This window comes from Zootoca vivipara, chromosome 4 (genome assembly GCF_965207765.1).
Source record: "Zootoca vivipara chromosome 4, rZooViv2.hap1.1, whole genome shotgun sequence".
Classification (NCBI taxonomy): Eukaryota; Metazoa; Chordata; class Lepidosauria; order Squamata; family Lacertidae; genus Zootoca; species Zootoca vivipara.
This window is the reverse complement of record NC_142587.1, coordinates 92,536,194-92,555,701: the sequence shown is the minus strand read 5'-3', so window position 1 is coordinate 92,555,701 and position 19,508 is coordinate 92,536,194. Positions and strand designations below refer to the sequence as shown.

Sequence of the window (19,508 nt, the reverse complement as noted above, 5' to 3'; positions counted from 1 at the left end):
AGAGGAGAAGCCAGTAATTTTATTTGAAGAATGAAAGAGAAAGGTATCCTTCATGTGGAATTCACAGTGTTGCTTGAAAGTCTTTGCACTTTGTGATAAAGCACCAAATCAACAATGTATTGTGCTTATTCTAAAGCAGGCATCCCCAAACTTTGGCCCTCCAGATGTTTTGGACTACAATTCCCATCTTCCCCAACCACTGGTCCTGTTAGCTAGGGATCATGGGAGTTGTAGGCCAAAACATCTGGAGGGCCACAGTTTGGGGATGCCTGCTCTAAAGGTTTTCTAATGGTGCCCACCATAACTTAAAATGCTACCTTGAGCACCAGCACAGATCTGGGGACATCCATAGTTGCCCCTTCATGGTAGGGAGCATTGTTTAAAAGGCTCTTTCACATGTGTCAATCTGAGCACCCTCCTTCATGGATCACTGCCTTGTCATGGCGAAGGGGCTTGAATAACTCAGAGAAGCTATGAGCTATGTCGTGCAGGGCCACCCAAGATGGACAGGACATAGTGGAGAGTTTTGACCAAACGTGATCCATCTGGAGAAGGAACTGGCAAGCCACTCCAGTACCCCTGCCAAGAAAACTCCATGGATGAAGACAACAGGCATATGAAAGTTATGACGCTGGAAGATGAGCCCTTCAGGTCGGAAGGCGTCCAACATGCTACTGAGGAAGAGCAGAGGATAAGTACAAGTAGATTCAGAGCTGATGAAGCGGCTGGGCCAAAGGTGAAAGTTCACTCAGTTGCGGACATGCCTGGAAGCGAAAGGAAAGTCCAATGCTGCAAAGAAAAATATTGCATAGGAACCTGGAATGTAAGAACCATGAACCTTGGTAAGCTGGATGTGGTCAAAAATGAGATGGCAAGAATAAATATTGACATCCTGGGCATCAGTGAACTAAAATGGACAGGAATGGGCGAATTCAGTTCGGATGACCATCATATCTACTACTGTGGGCAAGAATCCCATAAAAGAAATGGAGTGGCCCTCATAGTCAACAAAAGAGCGGGATGCAACCTCAAAAATGATAGAATGATCTCGATACAAATCCAAGGCAGACCTTTTAACATCACAGTAATCCAATTAATTAATTGGATTAAATGAATTAATTAAATGAATTATGGTGCTGGAGGAGACTCTGAGAGTCCCATGGACTGCAAGAAGATCAAACCTATCCATTCTGAAGGAAATCAGCCCTGAGTGCTCACTGGAAGGACAGATCCTGAAGCTGAGGCTCCAATACTTTGGCCACCTCATGAGAAGAGAAGACTCCCTGGGAAAGACCTATTCATGTGCAGATGCCCCTTTGCAAACCTCCATGTGCATGGCCACCGAGGTTAGCACCACTGGAGGCATGATCAGAAGCATGGCCCACATTGCCATTAACCACATGGACCCCTTCCATACGTATGACATGCAAAGGGAGCTCAGCTGACCACCGGTGATTTCAAAGCATTGCAACCAGCAAAAGCCTGGAGCCAATCCTGAGCAGTGTGAGTGCTGTTTAAGCTTCAGAGGAAAACTGCTTGGGCTAATTTGAACGGGAGGCCCTGAAAACCTCCTCTGTTGCTACCAGACCTAGTCTGTCTGTTTGTGTTCTTTTCCCAGCTGCAGGCCATTCATGATATGAGTCCAAAGAGCCAGACGATGTGGGCAGATTTACCTCCTTAGCCATGGAAAACGAGGGCCATCACTGTTACCTGGCCCCCCTTTTTTCCTTAGATACCTCTGGCGTTTATGTTAAAGCTCCCCCTTTTTACTCCATGCGGGAAAAGCCTATGGTGCTGTAGGAACCAAACACACACAGTAGCAGGTGCTGGGTATCTTTGGCAATGAAGTGGCCTCAATTCTTCTGCTTCTTTTCACAAAAAACTGAACTCACGTAGATGGTGGTGCAGGGCAGGGAGCACACACATGGAATGACGCCCTCCACCTTACAGGGGTTAACTGGTATGAAAGAAATCACAGTGACTACATGGTGTTCTTTCTACCTGTCTTGCTTGGGTTGAAAATATATTAGACCCCAGCAAATATAGCAGAAAGTCCCTGAAGGCAAATAGCAAAATGAAAATGTCAAATAGCATTTCACTTGGCCTTTAACATCAAACAACATTTTTTTCTCCTTGTTTGTGCAGGGGTTTTTGTGTAGTATTTTTTAAATAAAAAAAGCAAGCCACCAATATTCAAAAAGGTTTAGACGTAGAGCTGGAAATTGTAGTGCTATTATTATTATTGTTGTTGTTGTTGTTGATGCTGTTAGTAGCAATAGTAGTATTTATGTAGAAGCTGACTGAATGATTTTGGGCTTTATTTTGTGTTTCAGTTGGTTATTTATTGTAAACTAGCCAGAGAACTTTATGGCATGGGGTGGCATACAAATGGCGAAAACAAACAAACGAATCAGTTCAGCAAAATGAATTGCAATAGGAACAAATGTAAGGTTCTACACTTAGGCAGGAAAAATCAGATGCAGAAATATAGTGGGACATCTGGCTTGACAGAAGTATATGTAAAAAGGATCTAGGGGTCTTAGTGGACTACAAGCTTAATATGAGTCAGCAGTGTGATGCAACAAAGAAAAAAAAGTTAAGCAATTCTAGGCTGGATCAAAAGAAGTCTAGTGTCCAGGTCAAGGGGAATAACAGTGCCACTCTATACTGCCTTGGTCAGACCACACCTGGAGCACTGTGTCCAGTTTTGAGCTCCACAATTTAAGAAAGATATTGACAAGCTGGAACGCATGTAAAGGAGGGCAACCAAGGTGATCAAGAGTCTGAAAACCAAGCCTTATGAGGAATGGTTGAAGGAGTTGGGTATGTTTAGCCTGGAGATGACGGAGAGGAGATACAATTTGTTGTTGTTGTTGTTTAGTCGTTTAGTTGTGTCTGACTCTTCGTGACCCCATGGACCAGAGCACGCCAGGCACTCTTGTCTTCCACTGCCTCCTGCAGTTTGGTCAGACTCATGTTCGTAGCTTCGAGAACACTGTCCAACCATCTCGTCCTCTGTCGTCCCCTTCTCCTTGTGCCATCCATCTTTCCCAACATCAGGGTCTTTTCCAGGGAGTCTTCTCTTCTCATGAGGTGGCCAAAGTCCGGTATTAGAGCCTCAGCTTCAGGAAGGTAATTTCCCCTTCTCAGTATAGGCTCACTGCCCATAATGGTGGCTGCTCTATGCTTCAACTCTTCGCTCAGCACTCCGCCTTATAACTCAACTATGAAGCACAAGGAAATGCATCCCGTTGCCTTATCGTGTGAGGCATCCCTGCACCATTTCTGCAAACTGCTGGAGGCAGCTGGTGCTATCTCAAAGAAGCATGGTGCTGGTGTGTGGAACTGTGGTGACGAAGCAACTCATTACTTTATCCATGTGGCCTCCAGGTTGTGGAATGCTCTCATCTCCAAAGTGGGAAGGGCTGTAGCTCAGTGGTAGAGCATCTGCTTTGAAATACAGAAGGTCCCAGGTATTATCCCCAGCATCTCCAAGGAAGACTGGGAGAGATTCTCTGCCTGAGACCCTGGAGAACTACATACAGCCAGTTAGTGTAGGAAATACTGAACTAGATGAACTATTGGTCTGACTTAGCATAATAAATAATAATAATAATAATAATAATAATAATAATAATAATAATAATTTATTATTTATACCCCACCCATCTGGCTGGATTTCCCCAGCCACTCTGGGCGGCTTCTAACAAAAAAATTAAAATACAATAATCTATTAAACATTAAAAGCTTCCCTAAACAGGGCTGCCTTCAGATGTCTCCTAAAAGTCTGGTAGTTGTTCTCTGATGGGAGGGCGTTCCACAGGGTGGGTGCCACTACCGAGAAGGCCTCTACCTGGTTCCCTGCAACTTGGCTTCTCGCAGCGAGGGAACTGCCAGAAGGCCCTCAGCACTGGACCTCAGTGTCCGGGCAGAACGAGGGGGGTAGAGACACTCCTTCAGGTATACTGGACTGAGGCCGTTTAGGGCTTTAAAGGTCAGCACCAACACTTTGAATTGTGCTCAGAAACATACTGGGAGCCAATGTAGGTCTTTCAAGACTGGCGTTACGTGGTCTCGCCGGCTGCTCCCAGTCACCCGTCTAGCTGCCGCATTCTGGATTAGTTGTAGTTTCTGGGTCACCTTCAAAGGTAACCCCACATAGAGCGCATTGCAGTAGTCCAAGTGAGAGATAACTAGAGCATGCACCACTCTGGCGAGACAGTCTGCGGGCAGGTAGGGTCTCAGCCTACGTACCAGATGGAGCTGATAGACAGCTGTCCTGGACACAGAGTTGACCTGAGCCTCCATGGACAGCTGTGAGTCCCAAATGACTCCCAGGCTGTGCACCTGGTCCTTCAGGGGCACACTTACCCCATTCAGGACCAGGGAGTCCTCCACACCTGCCCGCCTCCTGTCCCCCACAAACAGTGCTTCTGTCATGTCAGGATTCAACCTCAATCCATTAGCCGCCATCCATCCTCCAACCGCCTCCAGACACTCACACAGGACATTCACCGCCTTCACTGGTTCTGATTTGAAAGAGAGATAAGGCATAAGACAGAGAGATAATCTGCATAAGGCAAATTGCTATGTTCCAGTATTGGGATGTGGCTTTTGGGTGCATGGATGTTTCCCCTCATGGTGCATTGCTGTATTCCCTGTTTTGCTGCTCTTGTTTTTGGTATTGAGTTTGGGGTTTTTTCTTTTGTTCTTTTGACACTGACAAGATCAGCAGTTTCACAACTGGAGGACTAGCAGCACGGGAGGACTAACACCCCAACTTTGCCAGAGCGTTAAGAATGGCATGTGTTGAAAGAACTCTATCTCACGTGACATCTAGAGTGGCACGAATTCTATTTTTACATTGTGTGTGTGTATATATAATAGAAAGGTGATGCTGCAATGGCTGTGCCTTCTCAGACTTATCATTCCACTCCTGCAGAATCTGAGACCCAAAGGTAGCGATTTCACCAAATTGTACATGCACGAGAGAGATAAGTGTCAAATGAGTGCGTCAAGTTGTTGGCTTCTTGTTTCACAACAGATGTGAAGAATGGTGTGTGATAAACTTACTACCACCGGAGTTTGTTAGGGCCGGGAGGGTGCAAGGACCCTTCCCATACCTAACGCCCCCCATCCCCACTATTGGAGGCTGTATATCTTAGAATACCCAGTTGTTGGGGCGCCCAGATGGTTAGGGAGAAGGCTGTGGTGCTCAGGTCCTGCTTGTGGGACCCCCATGGACATCTGGTTGGCCACTGTGAGAACAGGATGCTGGACTAGATTTGGCCTGATACAGATAGATAGATAGATAGATAGATAGATAGATAGATAGATAGATAGATACTTTATTGTCATTGTACTTTTAAAATTTTAAAAGATGATGCTGTTAAGGTGCTACACCCAATATGCCAGCAAGTTTGGAAAACTCAGCAATGGCCAGAGGATTGGAGAAGATCAGTCTACATCCCAATTCCAAAGAAGGGCAGTGCCAAAGAATGCTCCAACTACCGCACAATTGCCCTCATTTCACACGCTAGCAAGGTTATGCTTAAAATTCTACAAGGCAGGCTTAGGCAGTATGTGGACCGAGAACTCCCAGAAGTGCAAGCTGGATTTCGAAAGGGCAGAGGAACCAGAGACCAAATAGCAAACATGCGCTGGATTATGGAGAAAGCTAGAGAGTTCCAGAAAAACGTCTACTTCTGCTTCATTGACTATGCAAAAGCCTTTGACTGTGTCGACCACAGCAAACTATGGCAAGTTCTTAAAGAAATGGGAGTGCCTGATCACCTCATCTGTCTCCTGAGAAATCTCTATGTGGGACAAGAAGCTACAGTTAGAACTGGATATGGAACAACTGATTGGTTCAAAATTGGGAAAGGAGTACGACAAGGTTGTATATTGTCTCCCTGCTTATTTAACTTATATGCAGAATTCATCATGCGAAAGGCTGGACTAGATGAATCCCAAGCAGGAATTAAGATTGCCGGAAGAAATATCAACAACCTCAGATATGCAGATGACACAACCTTGATGGCAGAAAGTGAGGAGGAATTAAAGAACCTTTTAATGAGGGTGAAAGAGGAGAGCGCAAAATATGGTCTGAAGCTCAACATCAAAAAAACCAAGATCATGGCCACTGGTCCCATCACCTCCTGGCAAATAGAAGGGGAAGAAATGGAGGCAGTGAGAGATTTTACTTTCTTGGGCTCCTTGATCACTGCAGATGGTGACAGCAGTCACGAAATTAAAAGACGCCTGCTTCTTGGGAGAAAAGCAATGACAAACCTAGACAGCATCTTAAAAAGCAGAGATATCACCTTGCCGACAAAGGTCCGTATAGTTAAAGCTAAGGTTTTCCCAGTAGTGATGTATGGAAGTGAGAGCTGGACCATAAAGAAGGCTGATCGCCGAAGAATTGATGCTTTTGAATTATGGTGCTGGAGGAGACTCTTGAGAGTCCCATGGACTGCTAGAAGATCAAACCTATCCATTCTTAAGGAAATCAGCCCTGAGTGCTCCCTGGAAGGACAGATCGTGAAGCTGAGGCTCCAATACTTTGGCCACCTCATGAGAAGAGAAGAATCCTTGGAAAAGACCCTGATGTTGGGAAAGATTGAGGGCACTAGGAGAAGGGGACGACAGAGGACAAGATGGTTGGACAGTGTTCTCGAAGCTACGAACATGAGTTTGACCAAACTACGGGAGGCAGTGGAAGACAGGAGTGCCTGGCGTGCTATGGTCCATGGGGTCACGAAGAGTCGGACACGACTAAACGACTAAACAACAACAACAACTTTAAATAGTACAACGAAATTGAATGCCCTCCCTTAAAAACAAACCAAAGACACAATTACAGTCATACACATTCATACCCCCCCCCCAGGATGATAGGGGTGGTAGGGGTGGGCTGCCCCGAGCAGCGGGCTCCAAGGGGCGCCATTGCGGGCGCCCGCCCCACCCCCAAAACGCGCGCCCCGCCCCTGGAACATGTGCCATGGCCCTCCGGGAGGCGCACCCCCCTGGAACGTGCGTTGTACCCCTCCAGGAGGTGCGGCGTGCCTCCGGGAGGCGCGCCACGGCCCCCGGAACGTGCGCCACGGCCCCCGGTGCCGGAGCATGAAGCTCCGCCACTGGCCCCCCCATTCTGTTACGCTGTCTTTGTTTAAAGTTGTGGCTTCCAAAAACTTTGTGTTGGAGAAGAAAGTCTCTTATGTTTCCTTTTCCTTTTGTGTTGCATATTAGCTCTGCTTCCCTTCTGAGGCAGGTTGCTTTGTATATCTTGAAGGGCTCAGTTTAAGTTTTGCACATTTCACAGTAGTGCGGTAGTCTGCAAGTGTGGGTTAGTGAAGAGCAGTAGTTGGGAGATGGAGAATTGGAGTGGTGTTCAGCTTGTTTTTTAAAAAAGTAGGCGCAGTCCTTGTTTCAGAACTTCATCCCTCACTCAAGAGATCCAGTGGTGTTCTGGGTTAAAATGTATGCTGGAGAACAGATTATAAGCCGGGACTCTCTGAAAGAGAAACTTGTGTGAATAGCTGGGTGAAATGGAATCAAAGAAAGTGGAATCTCCTTGTTTCTTTGGTATGTGAGAGTGGGAACAATTGATGAGCTTGGGGGTGTCATATTAGCATGCCGGCCTGCCAGCCCCGCCCCTGCCTCCAGCAGCCTCTTCTTGTGTTTCTTGTTAGAAATAAAAATTCTCTGACTATTAAGTTTATGTGACCCAAGCTTCTGTGACTTCCCAGTTCACTTCCCAGTTACGATTGACTTGCTTATCCCTATTTGAGGTCCTTGAAACTGGAGACGCCAGATAATGAATTTAAGATCTTCTGCCTTCAGAAGTTGTGCTCTGCCCAGGGGTGTACATTCCCTACCTTTAAACACGACATCGTATGTCTTTTTTAATTTTAAAAAACTATTTTTTTAAAAAAATCCGGTAACAATCACTGAATCAAACGAGCCTGAGACTGAATAAATAAGCAAGGACACAGCTGGTATGAAACATACATCTTAACTTTTTTTTCTTCATTCTGTGTGCTTTATTTTTCTCTCTCTTTTGTTTTTTTACACAAATGGAATGGATGCATTGAGTATTTACACTTAACAGGAGTGAATGCTGTCTAGTGTATTTGTAAACTCCAGTTCCAGTTCAGATTAACGCTGCCACCCCGCCCCGCAACCCCACAAAATTACATCTGAGTTAAGAAACAATCCTGTCAAAGAGAAGTGTGTGAAAAGAAAAAGAAAAAAAGTGTCAGGAACAAAGCATACAGTCCATTTGCACTCTGGCATTCAGACGAGTCAAGTTCAGCATGCAAAGTCACCCATTTAAAAGGAACCAAGAGAGAGCTGTTGTTACTTTTCTGGGATCCTGCAATGCCATTTGTTTCCAAAGTGATGTTCTGCAGGCAATATACCCTTTTGCCCTTCCTGTACAACACAGGAACATTGGAAGCTGTCTTATACCAGGCTGGGCTGTTAGTCCATCCTAGTACAGCAACTATCTACCTGAGCTATGATCCCTGCAGAAATAAGGCGTGATCCTGATATCCCCCTTCCATTTCCTTACGGCTAGGACAAACATTGCATTTTGCAATCAGGGCATGATTTTTTTGAATAAGTCTTGTGGATATAAATACGTAGGTAAGTCACTGAGCTGAAATGAGGCATCCCTCTGACTTGTGAGAAAGAAAGGCTGGGCCTTAGTTTTTTAAACTGTGTTGTAGCTTTTAAACTGTTTGCTGGGAACCTTTGTGATTCCTCCGGAAATTTTCCAAGGTTGTCTCCAAAAATTTGTAGCCAAGAGAGTGTGCCATTGCAGAACACAAACACAGGTAGCCTAATGTATTTACAGTTGTTGCATTGTATTACTTTTGAGGATGTCTTAGGGAGTTAGCCTTATCCAGAGTAGACCCACTGAAATTGACAATGGCTAATGTAGGCCCATCAATTTCAGTGGGTCTACTCAGCATGGTCCCTATAAAGTTGTTCCAGGAGTCAAAAGAGAGAACAGGCGTCCTTCTATGCCCATAGAAAAAGAGGGTTCTACCCGGAACTGGTGGACTTATTTCCCTCCCATTGGGATGAATGGGGAATAACCAAGAAAAATGGCGGCAGTCCACCTTCTACCCTGCTGGTGTGAGCCTGGCAGAGCTGCCCATTTGCTTTCCCTCCTATCTTTATAGCTAAAAGGATTAGAGGTGCACTTTTTTTTTTAAAAAAAAGGATGGCTGAATAGTCAAGGAGAGTCCCAGAATATCTAGGTGGAGAGTAGTTTCGCACTGGCCCCCATTGTGACAATAGTCCTGTTCCTCAACAGGAACATCAGTAGTGATGGATGAACTTATTTGAGAGAGCTCCCTCCTCCTGCACTGATCTTATTGGTTTCTAAATCCTAGGGATTCATTCAATATCTACACATCTCACTAGATACCCATTGAAAAATCATTTAGTGCAATGGTTCAGGAATCATGGAAAGCACTTATTATGACCGACAAAGCCCTGCAAGGCATGGGGTCCAAATACATGCAGGGCTTCCTTTTTCCATAGGAACCTGCTTAGACCCCGAGATTGGCACTTCTTGTCCTTCTCCATGTTTGAGTGAATCCTCAGAGTATGGTAACAGGCAAATGGGCCATTTCTGTGGTAGTCTCCCTCTTGTGGAATGACCCCTCCAGCTGGGAAGCTTGCCCTAACACTAGCATTTTATTTCTTTTTCAGCTCCAGGCAAATGTGTATTTATTTGCCCAGCCACTTTGGACAACTTTAACGGCTTGGTTTTCTGGGGTTATTTGCTGGCGTCCCTTTCTGTGTTGGTTTGGGGTTTTGTTTTCAGGCGACTCTCAATCAAAGCTTGCCGTATTAATGAATATATAGTTATCAGCTACTTTTTAGCATTTCAGCTTTTCCGTAGGTAGCTTTTGAATGTCCTTCAGCTCTGGGGGTGGGGAATGAACAAATCTAAACAAACTAACGCGTGGAAGAGTTTAGGGGCCGCATGTGGTGCACTCTCTGTGCACACGTGGCAATAGTGAGGCCCGAACTCAAAGTGGAGCACCAGTAGGTCTGCAGTGTGTTAGGAATGGAGTGGGCGACCTTTTGACCCTCCAGATGTTGCTGGACCACAACTCCCATCATTCTTGATCATGGGGATGATGCAAGTTGGAGCCCAACACCATCACAAGCCACAGGTTTCCTACCAGTTCTGTGGCAGATGGAGTGGGATGCTTCAGTTAGCTTTTATGCCTAGGACCCTCGTACTTACGGGACCGCCTCTCCTGGTATGTCCCGCAGAGGACCCTAAGGTCCGCGAATAATAAGAGTCTAAGGGTCCTGGGCCCTAAAGAAGCCAAATTATCCTCCACCAGGGGCAGGGCCTTTTCAGTGATGGCACCGACCTGGTGGAATGCTCTGTCCCATGAGACTAAGGCCCTGTGGGACTTGCTCTCCTTCTGCAGGGCCTGTAAGAGTTATTCCACCTGGCCTTCAGTTTAGCCTGATCCTCCATTCCTTTTTCCCTTCCCTTTTTCTATGAAGAAACCTTTCTGGGCCCCCACATCTAAATACTTCCCTGGTCTCCTTGCTGGCCATAGCAGGACTAACTTGGTCAGTCAGCCCTGGTGATGCTACATTTATGTTGTACTTTATGTTGTTTTTAAGTCGTTTTAAATCAATGTTTTATATTCATTGTTAGCTGCCCTGAGCCCGGTTTCTGGACTGGGAAGTGCGGGGTATAAATAAAAAAATATTATTATTATTTATAAACTGCCTAGAAGCCACCTTAGAAGCATTTTTTGTTGTTGTTGTTGTTGGCATCCATCTGTCTTGAGAGACAACGAAGTGTGTCAAACTGCTGTGTTAGCTGCATCAAAGTGACCTCCTGGGGGCACAAGTCTGGGCAGGGTGTCTAGAGGTCCTGGACTGCCCAGATGACAAGGCAGAGGAGGAGGAGGAGGAGAGGCTAATGCAGACAGGATTCCTTTAATACAGACTGTTTAAGAAGCCAACGTGATAAAGCAGGGGTACCTGATGTGGTACCCTCCACATCTTGTTAGATTACAACTCCCATGAGCTGCAACCAGTATGGCCAAATGTCAGGGAATGATGGGAGCTGTAGTCCAGCCACATCTGTAGGGTACACTGGCTACCCCAGAGCAAAAGCATCCCCAGATACCCATGTATTAGGTAAGCTCCCACATATTAGGTAAGATGATTTCTCCAACCAGCCCAGTATTTTCTACTCTGACTGGGAGTGCCTTTCCAGTGTCTCAAACAGAGACACCTGCAACCAGATTCCTTTATGTGGAGACACCAGGGACTGAATCGAGGACCTTCTGTGTGCAAAACCCTGTGGTCTTTCACTGAGCTATGGTTGCCTCCCAGATAATGTCCAACAACAGGCATGGATATTCTGCAATCTCCCAGGACAGCTCGTTCCAATGGTGAGCCAGATTTCGTAACTGTTATTGTTTCCTATTGTATTTAAGTTAAATGCATTTCAATATAATATTTTGCATTTACGCTTAAACTATTGTTGCTTGCTCAGCATCTTCAGGAGGGGCCAGGATCTCAAATAGTTTTACAGCACTGCCTTTGCACAAGTTGCAGCCCGTGATCCCTTTTAACATATTTGTATCCACAGGAATGACTCTGAAAGCCAGCTTCTGGTGGCAAAATGTCAGATTTGATCTGCCTCTTAGTATGATGTTCCCCTTGAGTATAGCATTTATATCTGTGAAACTTTTCAGACCGGTTACCTTCAAGAAGCACTCCCCCCCCACCTCACAAAGATATTTTCCGAGAGGGACCCATGGTTTAAGTAGGAACTGAAGGTGAAAGGAAGCAGATGCAATCATGATGCTGTGACTAAGTCACTCTACGCCTTCTCTTCCCAACCTGGTGCCCTCTAGATGTTTTGCCCTGCAGCTCCTGAGCACACACCATTTGAATAGCAACACCCATCAACTTTGGGGGACCCCTGCCCCCCTCAAATATTTTATTGGTGGTGCCAAAGGGGCCTAGACTCCTAGGAATTGGTTCCTATGATGGGGGCTGTAGTCTAAAAAGAAACATCTGGAGAGCACTAGATTGGGGGAGGCCGCCTTATGCCATGCCACCTTTCCACTTCTAGTTGAAGCACGCAACTTAGCAGATATAGCTTAGTTAGATTACCCCATTTGACTCTGCCTGAATTTTGAGGTCATCATCAGAGGCCTCAAATTTGGTGCAGGTCCTTGTCAGTTGTGGCACCAATGTTACGGAATGCCCTCCCAAGGTAGGACTACCCCAGCTCTATGTCTGCTCGCTTTTCATCTTCCTTCCAGTGTGCTTTTATGATGACTTTGCCCTGTTATTTCATGGTGCCCCCTCTAAATTCCATGCGCAGAAGCTGACTGAACTGGCAGCTGAGTATTGCTTCAACACTGGTGATAGGATAGCATCTTCCACAGTACCTGAGGCAGCAGGCTGGTTGGAGTGGCCCAGGAAAGGCCACGTGGCAACAGAGGGGAATGCCTGGAAACTCAGGAGAAATAGTTGGGGGCTGCTACTACCTTGCTCTGCCTAATGGTAGGGCTGGCTCAGTTGACATTCTTATATGGCGTTGTATATTTTAAATGTGTGATCCACATTGCATGCTTTCCTTTGAATGCATGAGTGGGATAAAAGTGGTTTTTTGAGGGGAGGGTGTAATGAAACCTGTGCCAAAGCAGGTTACTGCTTCAGGAGCTGCCAAGACAGGAAGGACCCTGTATACCTGAAAGAGCGTCTCCCCTCCCCTCGTTCAGCTCCGAAGGCCTCCTGGTGGTTCTCTCATTGTGAGAAGTAAAGTTACAGGGAACCAGGCAGAGGGCCTTCTTGGTAGTCATGTCCACCCTGTGGAATGTCTTCCTGTCAGATGTCAAACAGTTAAACAACTACCTGACTTTTAGAAGACATCTGAAGGCAGCCCTGTATGACAAGAGTCTGGTTGTCATAATTTTTTGCTCTTCTACTTTGAACCAAGGGCTTCCCCAAACACTCATTTCTATTCTCCCCCCCCCCCACAAGGGGAATATTAAAACGGAAGCGGAGTTGGGTGCCTTTTGAAAATCTGGCCATTCCTACTTGAGTAGCTTTTAAATACTATGCAAATATTTGCTTCCCCCGATGCAGAGTTACCTCAGGGAGAAAACTTGCACAATCCGTTTTGCAAGAAAGCTGTTCGAAGTTTGTGAAGTTTGTTCTTGCTAAGCTCCATTAATTCCCCACTCAAAAGCAAAAAATAATAATACAGATAAACGGATGGATAAATACAAATGGCTTCCTCTGAGAGAATTTTACATGTGTAGCAGAATGGTTTGTGGACAGAGAGAAGAAGATACTGAACGAAAATACTGCATTGTCGGCATGCTGTGGACATGAAGCCATGGTAATTATTTTTTTTGGTTCAACCCGGACTGCCGACGGTGCTACAGATTGTGCCAGAAGAATATAAGAAATAGCACCAGGGAAATGATCTGGCACATTCCCCTAAAGGAGTCAGTATTTGCCATTCCTCCAACCCCCTTCCTCAGACCCTTGGCAGAAAGTGTTCCGTCTGGAAAGAGAAGCATGGCTTGTTGCAGACATGGGCACCAGCAGTGTCCTAAGCTCAGTCTCAAGTCATAGGAACATGGGAAGATGCCTTGTATTGAGTCAGATCATTGGTCCATCTTGCTCAGTATTGTCTACACGGACTGGCAGAGGCTCTCTAGGGTTTCAGGCAGAAGCGTCCCTCCATCGTACTTGGAGATGGCGGGGATTGAACCCGGGACCTTCTGCATGCAAAGCGCCTTTTCTACCACTGAGCTAGGGACCTTCACCATGGACTCCCTTCCTTCAGCAGCATGCTCATGGTGCCTCTTGTGGCAACTGCCACCCTATGTTATCTTTAGGGCATTTAAAAGGCTCTTGGCTACTAGCCTTGGCTCAGCAAAATCCCCTATTTAAACCGAGGAGGTGGTGATGGGTGGGGAAATAGCAGGCCACAAAGGTTCACAAGTTTAGTAGGACTTAGGAAAAACCCCCCAAACATTTATCCTGATGCATTTTCCTCTTTATGGGATGCATAGCTGCCAAGTCTCCCGTTTTCCCCGGGAAACCCCCATTTTTCCAGCTGTCCCCAGCCGAAAAAACAGATTTTTTTGTTTCCCCCCGGTTTATTCTGACGCGGCGGCCATTTTGGAACTGGGCGGAGCATGCTCAGAAGTGACTTTTGATGCTGCTCTGCCCAGTTCCGAAATGGCTGCAGCGCGACTTCTGGTGTGGCGGCCATTTTGGAACTGGGCACAGCAGCATCAAAAGTCACTTCTGAGCATGCTCCTCCCAGTTCCAAAATGGCCGCCACGCTACTTCTGGTATGCTACTTCCGGTCCGGTCCCTTATTTTTCAGAGAGGAACTTGGCAGGTATGATGGGATGCAATTTTTTGTTGTTCAAGATTGTGGGGAAAAAAGGAGGGCAAGGAACTCAAGGTGCTACAAAATGACATTTATTATGAATGGAGCTTTTTTAATGTAAAAAAATAATCCTTTAATAAAGGGCATGCTTTAAAGCAACAATTCCAACACAGCAGGGATAGTGTGCTAACTCGACCGCCCTTGGGAAAGGAATTTTTCTGGAACCCATTGGGCTTACAAGAAATGCTATTTTGTAGCACCTACTTGCTTTTTTTCTTTTGGCCTAAGGGTAAGATTGGGCAACACCTCACCCGGATCCAGCCCACGCATGTGGAGGGTTTGCTAGAACATCCTTGCTCTATCCATGCAGCTGGCGCTCTGGCCTTACCCCTGATGTCCTTGGGCATTCATATGGGGCCATAATTTTTCGATATGGCCAATGAGTGTAAAAACCCTAATGTGCAAAGACCAAAATTGCACAGTTGGTTTCCAGATTCAATTCAGGAAATTGACTTGTGAGGGTTTGACCTACACGTTGTAGTCTGTTCTTGAACTTTAGGGTCCCGTACGGATGCCAAGAGACATTGGAGGTACGGCTGTAAAGCTGAGTGAGTGGAGATATGAGCCAGACTGGCTATCATCTGTTCCAGCCCTCAATAGATAATAAAAAGTGAAGTCTTCTAGTCTCAATCATTCCCTCAAGGATGATTTTGTGGTTAGCTACTTTTTCTTCTCTACTTGTCCATACTCTCAACCTCTTTATGGTGTAGAGCAGGCATCCCCAAACTTTGGCCCTCCAGATGTTTTAGCCTACAACTCCCATGATCCCATGGTCAGGGCTGATGGGAATTGTAGTCCAAAACATCTGGAGGGCCAAAGTTTGGGGATGCCTGGTGTAGAGGAGCTGAGATTTTGCCACGAGGTGCTGATGGAATGATTGAGGAGTAGGCCATACATCCACACCATACATTTAAATCACCCCAGAGCATCCTGGGAGGTGTAGTTTGTTAAGGGGGCTGAGAGTTGTTAGGAGACCCCCTGTTCCCCTCATAGATAGCTCTGGGAGAGGAGCAGGGATCTCCTAAGAACTGTAGCAGACTACAGCTCCCAGAATTCTTTGGGGGAAGCCATGCTTTTGGTATCATGTGACTTTCAATGCATGGTGTGAATGTGGCTGTAAAAGGAACACAAAGTACGTAAGTCATCCAGACATGAAACAAATGGAAATGCAAATCCTAAAAGAGAGCCAGCCTTCTTTTTGCCGCTTCTCTCGATGATTTTTCTCCCCTCCTCTCTTTCTTTCCTTTTTTTGCTTAAAAAAAAGTGCAATGGCAACTCTAAGCTGGAAGCACACAAACGCGCACGCACGCACGCACACACACACAAACGCACGGAAACAGGAAAAAAGTAACCAAGTAACTACAGTAACCAAGGACTGATGGGAAATTGATTGTAGTCAGCCACAGTGGTACTGCCAAACTGGAAAGCACAGCACATGACATAACAGAACATTTATCAGTAGGATAGTTCTCTTAGAAGGTTACATGCTTAACTGAGAAACAAAACAGAACAAACAGAAAGACTGATGGGAGTGGTGAAAAACAGAATTGGAAATCAGACAGAAAGATTTTGCATCAGGTCCTTGAGGAGGTGTTCTAGACCTCGAGACCTGAGACAACGTTTTGCTGACATAAAAAATAAATAAATGAACAATTGTTCCTAAGGATTTGGACTTCTCTGGATTTCTGCAGAATGATCTCCAAATATCACTAAATTTTCTATTTGTTTCTCCTTTTAAAGGAAAAACCACCAAGTTTCTAGCCCTTTTGATTTGGAAAATATTTTGATTGATTTTTCTTTTTTTTGCAAGTCTGGAGCTGGCTGGACTGAAGCAAACAGCGCTAAGAGATGAACACCTTTTCTCGTGTTCATCTTAAGTCAGATGTTAAGGAAAGTTTAGCTGGGCCAGTATGGCCAAGTGAACACCCCAAGTCACATGATGAAGGCAAAATGAATTTCGAGTCCTTCACCATGTAGCCTTGGGCAATTCTATTGACTCATTGTCTTGCTTGCCCCACCTTCCCCACACTTTGAAATGGGGGAGATAAATAATGACCCATCTGAGGAGGAGATTGTGAGTACAAGCAAGTCAGAGGTGATAACAGCACCTTGTGTCTTAGAAAGTGCTACACAGTGACAACCTTGGCCTATAGAATTTCTCACTAGCCCTCACTTTTTCGTATTTGTATTTCCAGCTAATTCGATCCCCCCCCCAGGCGTGCAATTCCATGCACCTATGGGTGCTCCAGAGCACAAATGGTGCTCCTCTACCCAAAAGAGATTCATCGGAACTGCCTCACCGATTGGAGGAAATGGGGGGAGTCGTAGAGCGTCTCTATCAGGAGCTTACATTCCAATCCAGGAGAAATTAGATACTGTAGTCAGTGGGATTTAAGTGCACAGTGAATCATTCAACCCCCCCCCCCCCGGTGACAATGTGTCTCCATTAGACAAGAGCCTGAAATGTTTAAAACAGGCGCTCGTGGTTGAGATTTTAGGTGGAGGAATTGAGGCGTTGGTTCTTAAAACCCTATGTACAAACTGAAGCATATAATAACGATGCCAAAGAAAAGTGATGTAAAATGATGGACTCCTGCAAACGGATAAGCAGGAGCTGTTTTTAATCCCTGCCCACGCTGAAAAGCAACCCAGCAACAAAGATCACCTGGTCTTGAAGGGCCAAGTGGCAACAGAAGATAATTTCCCATTCTTCCAGCAGTGCTCAATAACCCAAACAGCTGCTTGCTAGTACCCAAACGCCAGCCACATATGGGAGATTCAAGCTGCAATCCTTTGCTCACTTGGGAGTAAGCCTCATTGAACTCAGTGGGGCTATCTTCTGGTAGGCATGGACAGGGTTGCACTGCCAGTGCTCTGTGCATGCACAGAGTGCACATCCCTGACACACTATACCTGGCACTTCTTACTCTCCTGTGATTGGAAAACATAGTTTCTCGGTACCGTAGCTTCCAGACATGGAATGCTCCACTTGCAACATTACCCCAAGTATTGTGGGCTTTGAAACAAACATTTTATCAGTGGCTTGCCAGCAAAAAAGAAGAAGTAAAAATGCACCATTGCTTTTTTGTGTGTGGCAATTTCTCTATCGACAGTTCCCAAGGGAAGAGATTGGAAGAGAGCTTACAATGGTGACCGTCTTAATTAATTATTTTCAAAGCGAAACAGAAATTGCATTGAGGCCACTGACATTTTGAGTGCTTCCAGATGGGTTATTTTGTGTGGGTTATTTTTGCAGCACCCGCCTGGTGTCATTGGCACAACAATGCCATCCCATAATTCCTTCCGCTTTTATCCACATGTACCTTTTCTGGGGGAAATTGAGTAACTCAGAACCCCAAGAACTAAAATTCTCTTTCCAGTAACCTGTTTCTGATATCTCAGTGGCCATTTATAATACTAACACCCAACACCCAACTTGGCTGCAGACTTTATTTCTGGGGCAGAAATCCATTTTAATTCTGAGATCTGTTTTCTTTAGCTCTAAGTGCCTCTTTATCAACTAGAATAAAAAGGGGGGAGAACACAACACCCTCAAGTTAGGAAGGTAAAAAAATAACATCTAGAACTTAAGACTATGAGGAAATCTCCTGGGGAAAATAATGGCATAGTGCAACTCGAAACCCCGCCCCCGACCTTTGCATTTTACAGCCAGCCAAGGGTGAAAAATAGTTCACCTTTCAATTACTTAATCTTTACAAAATATCTCACAAAATATTTTGTCACCTATAGAAATTAGCGCCTATACATCAATATAGATTTCTTTAAATAAATTATTCCATCTGTTAAGTGCCTTCTGTCTTTATATAAATGATAATATAGACAATCAAAATAAAATGTAAAGCTTTCCCCAATTGTATCCCTTACTGTCAAGTTTAAGTACCCTGAACCCCCAAAGTTTTTGTTTTTGTTTTTAATGCGTGAGTGTTCTGATGTGGAATGAAACTCGTTGCCTGGACCCTCGTTGGCATTACAAACCTGATGAAATTGTGGGTCTGAAGTGGTCCGGGAAAAATAATACCCCCCGATTGGTTTCAGAAAGAAAACCAAAAAAACCTGATGTGCATAGTTATACGAAAGTCGAGGTGTAGCAAATACAAATGCGCTATGACCAAAAAGACAAACAAAAAAAACAGCAACCACCCCACCCCAGCAGAAGTCCCCGATCCAACACCCAGAACAAGCTATTCAAGGTCTTTCCAGAGTTTGGTGGAAGATGGATCAGGTCCTACAGGATATTATCCTGCAAGGCGCAGGGCACTCTGCTCCGCATCCTGTTTAAATACAAGCTTCAGACGTGTCCGCTTCAAGTGTCCGCCTTACCCATTGGAGTCAGAGCGATGCTCCTTGCAGGATCGAGCTGTAATATTGAGGTCCAAGGCCTGGGAAATTCTTCTCCAAAGCAATCAACGAACACATTGAGCTGAGCCAAGAATACATTTTGGGGTGGAGGGAGCACCGCTGGCCAGCTTTCTCAGACAGCGGGCTTCCGCGTCAAAAGTCCATCTCTACCCAGTGGTGCAACGAGCACACGGCTAGCAGTTTCATTTTTTCTTGTTAATATGGCAAAAGTCTCTCTCTCTTATTTTTGTAAAGGTTTTCTTCTTCTTTTCTCTACCCTTTATGACCAAATCAATGTCCTTCATGGCTTCGAACACTTTGTGTTGTACATTCAGAAAAAAATTCACATTGACTGCAAGAAACGTAAAAGTAACTTTCCCCTCCCCCCCGGGAAAAAAACCACACCCCCAAAAAGCTTCCAAATAAGATAGGATTAAGTTTTCTTCTAAATGCTCTTCCATTGTGATCAGAGGTGAATTGGCGAACTTATAGCTTCTCCTTGGAAGGAATCCAGATGAAAGGCCCAGATTGTTCTTCAATTACGAGTTTGCATTGGTTATATATATCTTCTAAGGTTTCTCCTTGGACAATAGCTGCAGAAAAGAAATAAAGGTTCTTAACAGTCACATTGGTAAATGTTTTGGGAAGGCCGTTAGGGTCCCCACTTGCA

General features: G+C 45.3%; 1 protein-coding gene across 10 annotated transcripts in view; it reads right to left on the bottom strand.

Annotated features, from left to right (window-relative positions):
• Positions 1 to 15,856: 15,856 nt before the first annotated feature.
• DLG2 (discs large MAGUK scaffold protein 2) overlaps positions 15,857 to 19,508 on the bottom strand; it is an 835,907-nt gene continuing 832,255 nt past the window's right edge. For all 10 annotated transcript variants that reach the window (XM_088668833.1, XM_088668834.1, XM_088668835.1 and 7 more), the window contains one exon: positions 15,857 to 19,431. In XM_088668833.1, coding sequence (XP_088524959.1) covers positions 19,325 to 19,431 — 107 coding nt within the window. In that variant the 3' untranslated portion in view covers positions 15,857 to 19,324. The remainder of the gene's footprint in view (positions 19,432 to 19,508) is intronic.